Source organism: Thermobia domestica, chromosome 5 (assembly GCF_964235325.1).
Source record: "Thermobia domestica chromosome 5, izTheDome1.hap1.1, whole genome shotgun sequence".
Classification (NCBI taxonomy): domain Eukaryota; kingdom Metazoa; phylum Arthropoda; class Insecta; order Zygentoma; family Lepismatidae; genus Thermobia; species Thermobia domestica.
Genome location: NC_137458.1, coordinates 87,104,070 through 87,121,515, shown reverse-complemented (window position 1 = coordinate 87,121,515; position 17,446 = coordinate 87,104,070). Strand labels below are relative to the sequence as shown.

Sequence of the window (17,446 nt, the reverse complement as noted above, 5' to 3'; positions counted from 1 at the left end):
ATTTAGAATGAATTAACTTGGTACAATCCGCGGCAAAAAACCTGCAACATGAGCATATAAGTTTATTGTGAAATGACGAAGTCTTTTGCTCCAAAATAAGTGTGCACGGGAGGATGCCGAGGTTTATCCTGGCGTGATTCGTTCCACTTAGACGTTATGTTCATTCCCTGTGCTGTTAGGTGTAGTTTCACAATAAACTTACATCCTCATGTTGCAGGTTTTTTTGCCGCGGGTTGTACAAGATGGATCAAAGGGAGAGAATTTGCTTCTATGGTAATGAACCTTTAAGTACCGGTACCGTACGTGATATCTAACCCCAAAACGGTGGTTACAATTCTTTCCAAAGTAGCTCCACCAGGACAGTAACACTTCCATTAACATTCGAATTACTATAATAATACTATAGATCCCTATACTTAACTTACACACATCAGGTTAGTTTAGGAAAAAAAAAAAAATATTATTTTAGCTTGATGCTTTCCACGTTTCACTTGATTATAGTCATCAGAACTTCACTTATTGCGAAATTTGTCAAGACCAGAACTATCTCCTTGTAATTCAAACAGCAACGTAATTTCATCAAGTTTCGAAGACAAAATTACACGAAAATATATGAAACCGGATGTTGAATCTGTCTTAGTCTACTCTGATGTTTATCACCCTGGGCAACATTATTATTAAGGAGCATAAATATTACGGAAATAATAATTTTGAAAGTTTAGTTGAAAAAAATGCAACCTTCCATCTCGTGGATAACAATGGTTGGAACTAGGGCCAATTCACATAATTCTATAGGCTGCAACAAGTGATTGAATGATTTACGCTGTATTAGCTGATAAAATACATAGATCAAAGTCAAGAATTAGACCAGCATACATACGAGGCACACTCAACAAAGCCTTGTTTAACAGAGTGGGCAATGCATTTGAAACTTTCTTCATAAGGGCGAAATTTAGTTTAATCCACTATCAATCAGTTATTCTTAATGCCATTTGAAAAAAAAAAAAAAAAGGCTAACGCCAGTCAATTTACCTATGTGCAATTGCGGTTACTGTCACATATAATCACTTTCAGTAAATAAATAAATAAATAAATAAGGAAATAAGCCGATGTTGAGTTTGCCCTGACTTCCCGGAAAGCGTCAACGGTTAATTTCCTCAGTTGTGAGCCACAACCTAAACCAAAACTAAATTAACATAGGATACTAACGTTCATGGATTCTTGATTAGATTTTAAGATTAAGCCACTTTGTAGCGTAAAACATCCAGGCTCCCATCTGCGGAAATTACTCCGACTCAACAACTCTCGTGCTCTTTCCTTTTCCCTTTCTTTTCCAAATTTCCAAATGTTTTTAAAAAACCGTCATTCTATTACTTCTTTTGCTAGGCATACTTGCATAAGGGAATACCCTACACAACAAGTTTTGAGCCAGAGATGACGAAGGCAGGTGAGTTCACAAAGATATATAATCAAAGATGCAGAAGTGAATTAAACAGTCATTGTCACAAGTTTCTTTGAAACTTAAATGTGCTGTAATACACATTGTGTATAGTTCCATTGTAGTTAGCTATAGTTGTCCTTCCACCTACCCCCCTACTTACATCAAAATCTGTACTATTTTAAAATCACAAAAATATAAATTAACTACCTAGACGCTCTTATTTCTTTTAAACTATATATTTAACCGTAGAACTCCTACAGTCACGCTCAGTGCAATGGAACGGTTGTCACCATTTAACTATTGGTTACACGAACTGGGATATTTTTTAAATGAAAATCGTAAGACTTCCTAACACGAAAATACTACTCCATCATTACTGGTTGTCACTTATCTCCAGTTGGCATAATACATAGCTTATTGCACAAGGGAAAACAAGCGACGTTTGTAAATTTTTTAACAACAAATAAATAAACAATGCTGTTACATTTGCCTTTACAAACATTATATAGTTTACCCAATCTAGAATGAAGCGAGCAAACCAAATCAGGATTCTCATTCGTGCAGATGAAATTTAGATATACCACTCAAAATAGCTGTGTTGAAAAACTATAATTTTTTCATTAATTTTCGCGAAGGTTCTAGAACACAGACCCCCCTATATAGATTAGTAGCTAGGGTGGTTCCATCCTTTATCAAAGTTTAATAATTAATTCACATAATATTGCCGAGCGAGCGGTAGTGTTTTTTTCTATTACAGCTAAATGGGGAAGAGACCTGTGTTCTAAAATCTTGCCCTAATTTCCTCTCTAATCGTCCTACAAAAAGTTCGCGCCGGGTGACATGACAATACCCATTTAGCATTGATGCAGTTCAATGGAGCCACCAGAAGTAATAGCTGAAAATTTTCTCACGTCTTCCATGATCTGCGTATAAATACAGCGTAGGGACATATACCATAAAAACTACAGTACAAAAACACAAACTAACCTGTGCTAAATGAAGATTAGAAATTGTATTAACCGAGCTACGGCAGAGCGGGGCTGGTGTGCCCGCAAGAGGGTGTGTCCGACGGGAGCGGGTGTGTCAGCGACGATGGGTATGGGAGTAAGGAAAGAGGGTCATTCCACATCACCTCATCCACACCCCTGCACCCGACCATCTCAGAATTGAATGAAAATTGGTAGACTGATAGATTGTTTGATCCTGATTCCAACGAGCCCAACGGTTTTGAAATCTGTCCACTGGTCCAAAAGTTATTAGCTTTTGAAATTTAAGCTTAAACTGCAAAAAAGCAGTCGCGAATCGCGTTTTTTGCTTCAAGGTCATAGAGGAAAATGGGTATAACTTCCTTTGTAATAAAGATAAAGCCATGATTTTTTTTTATTTTGAACTCATGTAATTTACTTTCAGGTAAAAAAAAAGATTGAGTTGTAATTCCTTCAATGGAATTTATTATGAGTGCTAACGCACAAAAAAAGGAGAGTTAAAAAAGACTAACGTTTTTTAATCTTTAAGTTCCCATAACTCATGAGCCCCAATTCCAATTTTTATGATTTCTTTTTTAAAAGATAGCTGACAACATGTACAATAATCTCAATGAAAAAAATTGATGGGATCTCTAAAGAAACACACAGAAAAAAATAAAAACTGAAAATTCCTTATTTTTTTTATAATGATATGAATATAGGCCTAGTTAATTAACGTAAAATAGGCCTAAATACCACATTCCTTGTTAATAATGCATTAAAAATAGTACTAAATGTTCTTAGCAAAGTCCTCTACTTACACATCACACTGCAAGAAACTTGTAACAGAAACACATAAATATTGCTAATAAAAAACATGTTTAAAGTGTAGGCTACTTACACTCTAATGCCTTTGCACATATTCTGCCCATTTTTTAATGGGATCTCTAAAGGAACACACAGAAAAAAATAAAATTCTCTAAATTCAGAATTCCAATCAGAGAAAAGCCAATAGCATACAAAATCCTTACAATTTTTGCTACCAAAACAGTATGTTCGCAATGTGTGTAAAGAAAATGTTAGAAGATGTCTTTAAGAGGTTCCATTAGGAAAACTGTTCTCCAGGAATAGGTCCCAAATAAAGAAATATAGTGTTAGAAATTAAGCTTATGGGATGTAAATCAATGCTACACCACCAGTATTATTAATTCATTATTTAAAGCACAACTATTTTAAAAATTCATATTCAGTAAATTCATCATCATCATCATAGGTATTCTGCCTTTATTGCTGCAGCTGTGAAGCTTCCATGCTCCACGGTCCTCCGCTAACCTCTTCGTCTTCGCGTATGATCTTTCGGTTTTAATATCATCCATTAATTGTACTCTCCTTCGCCCCCTCCCTCTCTTTCCCGCCACCATACCTTCTAGGACGTCCCTCATAATACAATCTCTTCTTAGGCAATGTCCCATCCAGTTTCTCTTCCTCTTCCTAATACTATCTAAAAGTGTTCTTTTCTCACCCACCCTCTCATTCGTTTTCCGCTCGACCCAACTAATTCTTTCCATTCTTCTCCGCACCCACATTTCGAAGGCTTCCAGTCGATTTTCATCACTACGTAATGTCCACGTTTCCGCCCCATACAGTACAACACTCCACACGAAGCACTTTATGAGTCTTTTTCCCAACTCTTTATTCAAGGTCCCACAAAACAGACTTTTCTTCCTCCTAAAGGCTTCTTTCGCCATTCCTATCCTTGCTTTTATTTCACGTTCGCACTTCATGTTATTACTAAGAATACTACCCAGATATCGAAAACTATTCACTTGTTCTATTTTCTCCCCTGCTACTTTTGTATTTGACACAGACCCCTTCGTTCCAATCACCATGGTTTTTGTCTTTCTAACATTTATTTTCATCCCATATTACTCTACACACTCTACACACATGCGTTACTTATTACAAAGAAGACGGAACTCTCAAACACAAGAATATCTCCATTCTCAGCGATGATTTGGAACATGATGTTCCAATGGTCTTCGAGACACAACGGCTACTCTCAGTGTATATCAGAAACGAACTTCCAAAAGTGGTGGAAGTTGAGTAGTATTTCACAGACGGTTGTGCGGGTCAGTAGAAGAACTGCAAATCATCTTGAATCTGTGCCATCATGAGGAAGACTTTAATTTGAAAGCAAAGTGGTCATTCTTCGCAACAAGCCATGGCAAATCGCCTTTTAATGGCATTGGAGAAACTATCAAGCGCTCTGTCACAAAAGCAAGTCTACAAAGGACTGTAAGTGGACATTTCATGAATACAGCAGCCATGTATGAATACTGTGGAGATTACATAAAAGGTGTTCTGTTTTATTACGTAGCAAAAGAAGATATGCCTCCCATTCGAGAAGAACTGAAGAAGAGATTCACGGCAGCATGAACAATTCCTGGCACTAGAAGTCTGCACTATTTTCAACACATTTCAGAGATGAAGATAGGTGTTAAAATGTTAAGCAGTGATGAGAATTTCAGTGTTACATCCAGTTTTACATTGTCAATAGACCTTCCTATGCCAACAGTGTCAGTGAATAGCTATTGCGCATGTGTTTATATGGGTAATTGGTTTATTGGAATCATAACAAAAGTTCAGGAAGATGAAGGAGATGCTGATGTCCTGTTCATGCACCCTCATGGGCCATCTCCTTCTTTTTACTGGCCGTCAAATACGGACTCATGCCCTGTACCTTTCACCAACATATTAATACCTGTGGATATCACTACCATTACAGAAAGAACATATAAGCTGTCAGATACTTCCAGTAAATTAGGGACAAAAAAATGGGCAGAATATGTGTAAAGGCATTAGAGTGTAAGTAGCCTACACTTTGAACATTTTTTTTTTTTTAGCAACATTTATGTGTTTCTATTACAAGTTTCTTGCAGTGTGATGTGTAAGTAGTGGACATTGCTAAGAACATTTAGTACTATTTTTAATGCATTATTAACAAGCAATTTGGTTATTTAGGCCTATTTTACGTTAATTAACTAGGCCTATATTCATCTCATTATAAAAAAATAAGGAATTTTCAGTTTTTATTTTTTTCGTGTGTTCCTTTAGAGATCCCATCAATTTTTTTCATTGAGATTATTGTACATGTTGTCAGCTATCTTTTAAAAAAGAAATCATAAAAATTGGAAGTGGGGCTCATGAGTTATGGGAACTTAAAGATTAAAAAACGTTAGTCTTTTTCAACTCTCCTTTTTTTGTGCATTAGCACTCATAATAAATTCCATTGAAGGAATTACAACTCAAGCTTTTTTTACCTGAAAGTAAATTACATGAGTTCAAAATTTAAAAAAAAATCATGGCTCTACCTTTATTACAAAGGAAGTTATGCCCATTTCCCTCTATGACCTTGAAGCAAAAAACGCGATTCGTGACTGCTTTTTTGCAGTTTAAGCTTAAATTTCAAAAGCTAATAACTTTTGAACCAGTGGACGGATTTCAAAACCGTTGGGCTCGTTGGAATCAGGATCCAACAATCTATCAGTCTACCAATTTTCATTCAATTCTGAGATGGTCGGGTGCAGAATGCCTGTTTCTGTGGATGATTTGAAATGGAATGACCCAAGATAGTTTTAAAAAAAAGTTAGTCTTCGCTCTTGTAGGAGTTCCTATAGCAATTGTAACGGGGTGCAGTTTTACTATACGGATCCATAGATTGTAAAATGTACAGAAAAATTTGGTCAAGTCTTTAAAATTGCCCATTTTATGTCGAGAACAGAACCCAACCAACCCCTGTGGCGCTTTTAACCCGTCCCTACTACTAATACTATGGATCTGTATAGTAAAACTGCACGTGTAATGGTTTCACACTAATAACGCTGCATTTGTAAACATTAAATACAGCTTTCGTACACTGTGCAGAAATACTCCGCTGGCGGAAAATAGTATATAAACAGTCATCTTTCATATGCACTCACCTATTTTAACCGTAGTAAAGCACTTGTAATGATCTTATAATAGTCATTCCACATCTGTAAACACAAAATATAGCTGTATTAATATTTAATTCTACCGCTAGTAGAATATGTCCCTTATAAACGTGTCTTTCCGTGTAGAGTATTGAATTCTACTTATAAAGGTGATGTGTCTAAACTTGACCAGCACCTTTCCCCTTATATCCATAAAATGTTAAGACATTCCTGAAGTTTTGAAACCGATTAATCAAATCGGCAAAAAGTAAGGGTTAACTCTAATTGCGTGGGGCAACCCAAACCATGAAGGTAAATACAACATAATGTAACCTAACCTAACGAAAATTAGGTTATAGTTACAAGGAAAAATTCTGGTCCCCGTAATTAGAAATTATCCAAAACTAATACTATACCCTAGCACAGTGTGTGTAAAATAATAATAATAAAATACAAATATGTACTCACATGGGCACATGATATTTAAGAGCTGTTTTGTTCCTAGATCCTCGACGAAATGCCTTGTCGATGGTCCTTCTGTTGTCGATGCAACCGGTTCAGCAGTTACAGATTGGAAAATTTCTGTTTGTTCATTAAGCGTATCTGGTACAGGCTCTTCTTGTTCGGTCTCGAAAGTCTCAGGTTTTTCAATTTCAGGCTCGGGAGTAGGCTCTCTGAGAATTTTTTCTTCTAAACTTAGAGCATCATCAGAAATACTCTGGGAAGCTGGCTGAATTTCTTCAGGGAAGCTTTCCTCGTATGCAGAGGGTGAAACTTTATTGTCTTCTGTTTTACTATCCAATCCGGCTGGAATTGAATCTCCAGCTGCACCATTATTGACTTCCAGGGATATGCCCGCTTCGTTTTGTTCAGCCTCTGTCACAAAAATCTGTTTATCAGTGGTGGGTTGGTAACTTATGTCTTTATCGGAATCACTTACTGCTTGATTTCTGTCATCACTTTTGTCCACTCCCACAGATGCACTAATATTGGTGCTGTCTGTGGCAGCAGAACTTGGTTCAATGTCAATGTCAGTCTTTAAAGGGTTAAGGATCGTGTCTGAAGTTGTTTCGGATTGTTCAATCTGTGCAATATCCTCCTTCCCAGTTGTTATTTCACCTACTAAACCTTTCTCTAAGTCTTGATCAGTTTTGATATTGCCTAAATCTACGGAAGTTACTGGTGCAATTTCGGACTCAAGGACACTAGATTTTTCTGGGACATCACCTGCTCCAGAGGTAGTGTTTGTCGTCTCGCGAACAGGCGATGAGTCAGGTTCCAGATGTTCAAAATCATCAACTGACTCATGCTCTCTCTTCAATTCTAACCCCGAATTGGCGAGGGAGTGGCTCGTTTGTTCTGATATTGGTTTTTCGGACACTGCTTTTTCTCCTAACGATTCCATTACGATAACTACACCAAACACTTACAATCACTTCCACGTGACACCGGCAAAAATCCTCGGCCTTTCCTAGAGCTGCTTCTTCGCCGTCAGATGTCAAAGAGCCTGCAACACCGGTAGTTTACACTTTACAGTCTCCCTCTGTCTGCAGGATGAGTCATACTCTGAAGTGCAACTTCCGGTTAAAAGTTTACTACTTTTAGAATACTGAGGCAATAGACATATTTTATATGCTATAATCATGCTTTTATTTTTAATTAATGAGATGTAAGTTCATAACGAGAACATTTATTAGAATTATCTTTTTTCAGAACTTCAATACTATCTGCGTTTGCGCAGTACGTGTGACAGTGTAAGTATGACACCCAATCCGCAACAGCACAATTCCCGTGCTGTGCATGAATCAAACATGGCCACGGGACAGGGTAGGGTTAGTGAGGAGGTAAAATCGAAGGATGGATTGAACGGAAAAGTGATCCAAAATGGAAAGAAAAACGGATACGTGAATGTTACGCAATATGAGAAAACTCAGGTAAGTTTAATTATTTTTATTAACGTTAAATAACAGACATCTTAGTTAGTAATTAAGAGGTGTGTTCCATAGCAGACGAATTGTGTCAAATCAATTCGTTACATTTTGAGTACCCGAGGTTAATACTGGTGGAGATTGGTTAATGAATAAAATATTGTTTTGCTTGATAAGTATGTGCTTGACGGAAAAAATATGCTTCATTCTGTAATTTCAGTAAAGTAAACGATTGTGTATATAGTGAAGTAAATAGGTTTTGAAGGTTGAGTAATAATAAGTGTGTAGCAAATGACATACAGTACGGTTTGTCAAAAATACATGCCGCCTGTAATTCTTTTGCAATAGATTTCTGAGCATACTTTCCTCCTTATAATAAAAGCATATTAAAATTGGAAGTAGCCGAACATAGATGCATGGGGTTCTAGCTGGATATATACCGGTGTTCTTTTATTACAAGATTCAAGCGGTATTTACTGAACCATGTGCAAATTCGTGAATATATAGGTATGACAAAAATAAAATTGCCTTGCACTTAGTACTGAAAAAGTCCCTAAATATATTGTATGCGTTTAAGCATAGCATAATAATAATAAATGTTTGTCTGTTATAAATGCGTTTCTGAATAACCATACTCGCATGATTGGAAAGTGGATTTATGAACTAGTAGAGATTATGTACGCCGGTAATTATTTTCATTTTTATGACGAACCTATTTAATTATGAACACAGATAATCTGACCTCATTACCCAGTTCGCTATTTATGTATACAGAAATGTAGCTAAATATGAATATAATGAAATAACAGTTTCTATATGTGCATTGGGGGAGTCGTTTTTGAAAGCTTGTGGATAGGATTATGTGCTACGCCCAGGTGAATGATACCTAAACCAACAAAGACTAGTTTCAATTGGTAGATTATTAACAGTTCATAAGCTTGTGTTTGGGGACATGGGGACCAACACTCATGTCTGGTCCTAGGTGTCCTTGATTCAATCACAGGCAGTATGAGTTTATGGTGAAGATAGGTCTTATTTTTGGATTTGGGGAGTCAGAAATTTTTGAATTAAATTTTACAGATAAATATTAATTACGGAGGGCCAGAATTTTCTCCATGAATTCATACTTTTTAGAGGTAAACTTTACAATACACGCTCCAGCTGCAGGCCGTGGTGGCTCAGTGATAGGGCGTTCACCTCTGATGCATGGGGTTACGGGTTCAAACCCTGCTCCCGCCAAGTGAACTCTGTGGTGGACAAACACCGTGTGCGTGGGTTTCCTCGGGGTTCTCCCGTTTCCTCCCACTTTCTTCATTCCACCATTTCATTCATTGCTCATCATCACAGTCTCCTTGAGCCTAGTCGGCATATCCGTGGGACGTAAAAAAAAAACTACGCTCCAGCTGCACATTGATATGTAGAACCGCTTTAAAAGGTCATAGTATGATAGAGTAGGGCAGGGTTCTAGAACACAGATCCTCCCTCCCATTGAGCTGTAATAAAGACAGAAAACAACATGCGCTGCGGGGCTCTAACCCGCCTTCACTCGCTGACGCTCGCTCGGCAATACTATGTGAATTAAATAATAAACTTTGGTACAGGAAGGAATCAACCTAGCTACTAACCTATATGGGGGGACGTATGTTCTAGAACCTTCCCTAGAGTGGAGTAGAGTAGGGTAGGAAAATTTGGACCCATTTTGTTAAAATTAATAGTGTGTAATTTGTCATTTTCTCATAAGCAACCAACTAGAGCAGGTATTGTAAACCTAACCCCTTTTTTGAGCCTAAGCTAACTATAGCCTAATTTTGGTTAGGTTAGGTTACATTACGCTCTGTTTACCTTCATGGTTTGTATTGGGCCCCCGCAATTATAATAACCCTAAATTTACTTTCTTGTTATATTTTCTGTGTTTTTCGTTGGTTCAGGTTAGGTTAACTTAGTACTGGCCCCCCAGATCCAAAACTATACCGAAGGTAGTATCCATTATGTTTTCTCGGAGTTCTCACTTTCCCTCCCACATTCTTATTCCATTATTTCTATCATTATTTTCACTTTCATTAGTCAACTGTCTTCTTTTGCCTATAGTTCACATCCGCGTTAGAAAAAAAAGCTTCTGTAGTGCTGTTTCGCGAAATGAAGATTCTCTTTCACTATAAAATTTAGTTAGTTTTAAACCTGTAACGATATTTCTGGACATTAGGAGTATAAGAGCTCTGAACTAGTATGCATGTCAAATTATGTATTATATTGTGGGTACAATATGCATAAGTGTCATTCACATTTTAAACACTTGGTCTTCGATTGATTGATTTTTTTTTTTTTTTGTTTTTTGTTTTTTGTTTTTGTTTTTAAAGAAGATCCGAGGCCATAATGTAACCGACCTACACATACAAACTGTTTGTTATAATTTGATTTTAATGTTTTAATGAGAAAAAAAAGCCAAAAGAAAATATTACTGTGTACATAATATTTTGTCTAAAAATCTATCATAAAATTTTAAATATTATATAATCCTGTCCGTACATTTGCCGTATGTGCTGAAAATAGCTCAGTTTATGTAATGGAATTGGTTTTCATTTGAAAAAAAGTGTGGATAGGCAAAGTTCCCACTTTTAACAAACTTTTTTGTTCGTAAATCCAGATTTTTGGGTCAAGATCCAGTTGCTCATTTCTCTACGTCATAACCATGGACAGAATAACAACCTTAACACAAATCCTGGTGTAAAAATTTTCGAAACAGTGTAATCAGTGACCGACAGAACTTAATTTGACCCGACGACTGAAACAATAAAAATGCCAATTCTTCGTATTCTAACACTTCAACTTAAAATAATTTTTATCCGTATAATTAATTTTAAAGAGAGTTATTCCAAAACTAGAGTATACTTGGCATGAAACACGGGAACATTTTATGCCATTTGAGTCTAGCTTGGACTTTTATTTTAATGTGTTAGCATAAGGTTAAAAAGTAATATTAGGGACTCCGACGGTTAACCAGGTTTTGTAACTGTCAAAATGTTTCGAGAATAATATATATATATATATATAAATCAAATTTAGAGATATACTCGGCCTTGAGTGATTAGGATAAATAAAATCATTTTGTAGTTGGAGCTTGGGCTAGTTTGGTTACGGTTTCAAGTTGGTTTAACAAATACTAAAGCTCACACCGTCAGTTGACGATGGGGTAGAGTCATGATTGTTCCCACAAGGGGGGTTTTAAATAATTTCTGTGGGTGATCACTTTATTATTAATTACTTTAGTAGTTTTACAGCTTACTTTTTCCTCTTGTGACAAGATTCTGAAGTTCGAAATATCAACACAGTGACAGAATCATTAATCAGAATAACGGGTACAGTTATTTGTTGATTGATTTAAAGTAATTTTCGATGTATGGACAATTGCTTATATTCTTAATAAGGTGGTATGCTTCTTTATGAAAACAGTTAATGCAATTCCTGACGATCAATAGTAAATAAATTCCATCTCAGAAAGAATACAACAGTACAACAGAAAATTTGAATTGTGGCCCTTACCACCTTTTATAGAATGTGAAATCTAGCTTTATATATATATATATGTGTGTGTGTGTGTGTGTGTGTGTCACAATTAATTTTGCATGGAATTAACGCAGAACGTTTTGTACCAGATTTCGCATATCACTATATATAGTATAGTAGATTTAGATGACTGCTTGTATAAAACAGTTGCATCAGAAACAAATCAAATGCTCGGACTTCTTTAATCTAATTTAAAGTCAATGAATATAACATTTCCACATTGATAGAATGTACTGAACAGGGATGGCTTAAAAGTCACTACTATGGGGAAAAAAATGGAAACTACTACATTCAGGGTGTGTAAAATATGTATATAGTTGTAGTATATCTTATCCTTTTGCATGCATTTAAGCAATACGCATTTGTACTGAAATAACTACTTGCAATAGTTCACTGTATTTAGAATAACTCGCACTTTTCTGTATAACTTATGGTCATAATAATATTATAACGGGAAAATGAAAAAAGAAAACTGTTTCTACTGTTTTTTTAAAGGAAGGAGAAAATCATAATAGCTGAATATCTGTACAAAGAGGGAAGCAATTACATTCGTAGATGTTAAGTCGAGAATTATTATTAACATGAGGGAAAAATTACTTTTAATTTTCTTCTGTTGTTCTGTAACCAAAAGATGTGCTTGATGATTGAGTCCAGATCATCGCTTATTACATTTCCAAATTACGTTGTACACAAATATGGAAGTCTTATTGAACGACAATGTTGGTCCGTCCGCCTATCGACAGCTATTAGAGCTAAAATAGTAAGAGATAGCGAGAAACTATGTGCTGAAGTAGATTTGCAACTGGAAGAAGTATGAATCTGCCATTTCCAGTTTATTGTTCATGGCAACAGAGCAAAGTGGCAAGATGGACAGAAACTGTTTTTGACATGGATTGAGCACAATATCCTTCTCAATATACTAGAGCCGGAAGTGATTAAAATCATCTATAACTTTCGGTTTTGATAATGAACCTCATATTAAAACTATAATAAGAGCTACAAATTGATTTGTTAATATGAATTTAGTTACCCAAAAATATGTTCAATCTAGGCTCTGGTCCTCTACCATTTGTGATTTGAATAGTGATATCCTTAAACAACAGAACGTTTAGAAATGGCGAGATTTTTAAGTCAGTATTCCAAGGACGGTCCATCTCCGCTCGTAACCCTCCACAGAAACAGTTGAATCTCCACTTTCAGTATTTATCATAGGATAAGAATGATAGTATAGATCATACAGTGTTTTTATACAATTTTTTGTCGGTTCGGATGCCTCTGTTAAAACTGCGAGTAGATGCTTGCTACCACTTCTGGTTTCAAAATTAATCCCCATAGAGCAAAAACGGTAATAAGTAGCGAGAAATTGTTTCTTTGGTATGAGTTTGATAACACAAGAATATGTTATGTCTACCGGAAGTTGTGGAAGTCTTATTACTGTTGGTATAGGTTTAGCATCCCAAATGTACGCTCCATCGTCCTCCTTATCAGACTATTGGAATCAGAACCAGAAGTTTCCATTTCTTTATAGGAACTTAGAGTACCAAAAATATGTTCCACTTCTACCCTTATCTCTACTTACAAAGGGAATACTTAACATCTACACACTTCCGGTTTCAGTATTGATCACATACACCAAACGTCGATAAGAAGTAGCGAAAAGTAGTTTTCCCCATTCGAGTTCAACGTCCCAAGAAGAGATTCAATCTCCGCTTATTTCCTCTCAGCCGGAAGTACTAAAGTTTACCATTTCCGATTTCAATATTAATATACATACAGCAGAGCGAGTTTTTTTTTTCTTTTTCATGTGGATTCAGTTACAAAATTAAGTTTTATCTCTCCTCATCACTTTATTGAAACCAGATGTCGAGTTAATCTACTCTACTTCTGGTTTTAGTATTGATTTTCATAGAGCAAATTCAGTAATAGCGAAAAAAGTTTTTATAAGGGTTCAGCACCCCATTGATATGTTCTATTACCGACTTCATATATCTATTAAAACCGATCTACTACTTGCAATTTTAATCTTGAGTGCCCATAGTTTGGAAGTATACTGTAGTTTTAGTGTGAAGCGGAATATGCGTGTATTTTTAAATGTAGCTGCTACAATAGTCTTTATTTCAAGTACACTATTGATACGTGGTTCGGTAATAAATGCATAAGCACCGAAATTAAATTATAGGTTCATCTCTACTTAGAGCTAATGTAGAAATAACATAAATGTTCTAAAAACCCGAAGGCAACAGTGATAGTGCAGAAGTTTTCAGAGTGATTTTTCCCATACTAGTTGTCATGTTTTGTATAAATTTAGTGTTAAAAGAAACTTAAATATGTGTTTAACATTGATCAAATGTGTAATTATATTATAAATATAAAAAGTAGTAACTTTAATAACTTGTTAATAAACGTAAATTGACAGTAACTTTGTCATTTGTCATCATTGATGGAGATGTATTAGCATTAATTAACCTTGAGTCACTGTGGTACAGATAATTACATTATAAAACTTTTACATGTGCCTGAAGCAGTATGATTATGTTATGGATTGTAAGGGAAAATACTGTAATAATGATGGTTGTTAAAGAGTTTTAAGACTACTGATATCTAGTTTAAATGATGTTTCTGTAATTTCTTACCTCTCTTTAATATTTAAAGCTTGTTTTGTTGAGTAGAGCTATATTTGTTTTTATTGATGATTGCAATAGCATCTACAGTAAACTCACGACTATCCACTGTCTTCTTTTCCTTTTATCTGCGATGATAAATGACGGTATTGAAACAAAATCTTCAACAGTAGAATAAACTATATAATTGTAAGTAAATGTTATGTACTTCACTTACAAATAGAGAAGAGTCTTTTAACTCGGAAATACAAAAACAGTTGACCATTTTTTGTTATAGAAAAGTATACAAACTTAAACGTACTGGAAACTTGTTTATTAAATCATAAGTGTATGTGTAGAGCCGTACAATAAATAGAAAATCGTTAAACATTTTTGTGTTAATTTGTGTGGTTTTTCGATCATTTTTGGGTTATCCACGGTTGATGCGCTACCCAGCTCTGCGAATAATTAGGAGTTTACTGTACTTCGAAAAATTTATTTTCAGTATCAGTTTTAATTTTGATGTGTGAAAATCGTTGTTGCTCTGCCAATCATTAAAATTGTGATTTTGTCTCCCTACCCTGAAGAGGATTATTTACTAGTAGGCCTATAAAATTTTAAATATTACTCTTGTCACTCGAATGTTACTTTACTAATAAATCAGTATTCTGTAACAATCTATAGTCAAATGTATTTTTTGACATTTACAAAAAATCACTTATTTTTGAAGTTATCTATTTTTCCTCTTTAATTCGTAGTCCCAGTACACAAGGTACACACACTTAACAAAATACTGTAAACAGTGCAACGTTTCGATATTATGAAAATATCTTCATTAGACACCTAGAATATTTTTTTTTCATCAATCCTGTTTCACGGAATCGCAAACTTACGTATGAAATATTCGCTGCGCTTTTGAGCCATATGGTTTGGAGTGTGAGTCCTGCTGAAGCTGTTCATTCTAATTGTCGATCCCCTGGTTCTCTCTTCGTTACCAATTAGATACAGTGATTATTCTTGATGTTCTACCCTCTTCCTTTGTTTGTGATGTGAATTTTATTAGGTAGTAATATTTCCTACATAAATACATTTTGCAAGACTATTTTTGGCACCAGAAGTATTTTATTAATTAGTCGTACAGCTTCCAGAATATTTTTTACGAATATGGAAAAGTCTTTTCAGTTGATTTAGTAATAGTTTATTATTCAGTGATGTAAAAGCAAAACCTTGGGTTACATTATAGTTGTTGAAAATCGTTGGGTTTGCAATATTTCTTAGACCAGTAACTATTTACTATCAGTATCAGAGTTACGTGGTGTCAAGACAAATGGGGCTGTATAGACTACCACTTATTTTCATTTTGACTCTCGTCTTTTTTTCTTGGCTGTCGTAGTATCGCTTTCGGAATTTGATGTGAAACAAATGTTGCACAAGAGGAACGAACGTTGCTCATGAATCCTAAGCATAAGTTATCTCTTAGATTCCATGAAACAGTAGACAGGAGAGGCAAGGAGTATGTACATAGCTGAAGTAAGTAATGTGGTAGGGAATGTTTTTCACTTTGCTTTGCGCTGGCGTTGCATCACTATTTTATATTCACCTTATAAAGTGAGTATGGAATGAAGTTTGAAGCTTGCATTGCACTTCTTTTAGTTGTATAAAATGTTTCAACTTTTAATGGGAAGATTAACTCTCTTGCAGCAGCTGAGCTAGGGAAGTTTTGAGGAGAATGAATTCATTTCTCATTATGTTTCTAATGGTAACTATAGGATACGTATATATATTGAAGATAAAAAAATTATCGAACCTTGTATCCGAGAAAAAGAAGACTTGGAAGTTTTCATTGTTCTCCGGCAATTTCGTCAGTGTTGTCTACTTCATTGTTTGCTGTTAACATGTATGTAGTTTCTTTCCTATCTATGAAATTGCTTTTCTTAAATGTGGAATTTGGAAAGTACGTATTAAAGTTGAAGGATGCTTTATTTTCGTGAAGTTTAGTTAATCTTGTAACGTATTATCGATATGGTAATGGTATTTCTAGAAGCAAAAAAGATAAATGTTGTATGTTGTAAATATTTTCTCTAATATGCAACATTCATCTTGTTTGCTTGTACTGAGAGATAAGTACAACAATGTGCGAATACTAACCACCCTTGAAGAAAGTGAGTTCCCCTCAACTTCGCCACGTTTAAGAAGAGAACTCCATGGGAGGGAAGGAGTCCACATATATATTAACGATAGCAGCGCAGTAGATGGCAGAGAACTACAAAAACTTTGGACGTAATCTTTTTTTTTTCTGGAATACAAAGTATCCATGGTATTTTTTATCTCAATTTCTCGTCATCTATCTAAGCGTATACTTCTTTAGACAGTCGTATTCCTTGGTTCGCTTCTTCCGTTCTAGATAGTTGTTTGTGGTGTTTAATGACTTACGTTTAGGAAAGTTTGAACGTAATAAGAACCCCGATTTTCACTTTCTGTGCTGTAGCTTTACTCAGTTAAGAGCTGAAGCATGTGAAGCTGCTTAGGAACCAATGTACGCTCATTTTTGAATGAACCTGAATTAAAGTTGTTTCTAAAAACCAAACTTTCGAATGCTAACTACATTAATGTACTAGGCGAGTTATGGGAAAGAGGTAGTAATTTGAAAATGACGAATTGACTGGAAAAGTATCCAAATAGAAGTAGTCTAATGTAAAAACAGCTCTTTAGCTAATAGGTTTGTACTTATTACCATGCCCGCCTCTGTGTTGCTAGAGTAAAATAAAACGCGTATCTGAATTATTTAAACATTACTGTTGTTGATTTCATTTTTTGAAATTGCTGATAAGATTAATGGGATATTTTATACTAATCGAACTTAAGGAAATACTTACCGAATTAACTACTCACTAAATAATGTTTATTCCAATATATAATTCTTTCCAGTATTTCAAATGCTTTGCTTGGGCATTTTTCATGGGGCCATACAGGCTTA

General features: G+C 35.3%; 2 protein-coding genes across 4 annotated transcripts in view; one reads left to right on the top strand and one right to left on the bottom strand.

Annotated features, from left to right (window-relative positions):
* The window catches only part of LOC145685982 (uncharacterized), a 365,426-nt gene extending 357,497 nt beyond the window's left edge, over positions 1 to 7,929 (bottom strand). The window contains exon 1 of one of the 3 annotated variants that reach the window (XM_081758786.1): positions 6,846 to 7,929. In XM_081758786.1, the coding sequence (XP_081614912.1) occupies positions 6,846 to 7,782 (937 nt within the window). In that variant the 5' untranslated portion in view covers positions 7,783 to 7,929. The remainder of the gene's footprint in view (positions 1 to 6,845) is intronic. The other 2 variants (XM_081758785.1, XM_081758787.1) reach the window with 2 other exon arrangements.
* A 161-nt stretch (positions 7,930 to 8,090) lies between these two features.
* The window catches only part of lace (serine palmitoyltransferase long chain base subunit), a gene marked incomplete at its 5' end in the record, with an annotated part of 46,698 nt that continues 37,342 nt past the window's right edge, over positions 8,091 to 17,446 (top strand). The window contains 1 exon segment of the mRNA XM_081758784.1: positions 8,091 to 8,311. Within this exon segment, the coding sequence (XP_081614910.1) occupies positions 8,138 to 8,311 (174 nt within the window).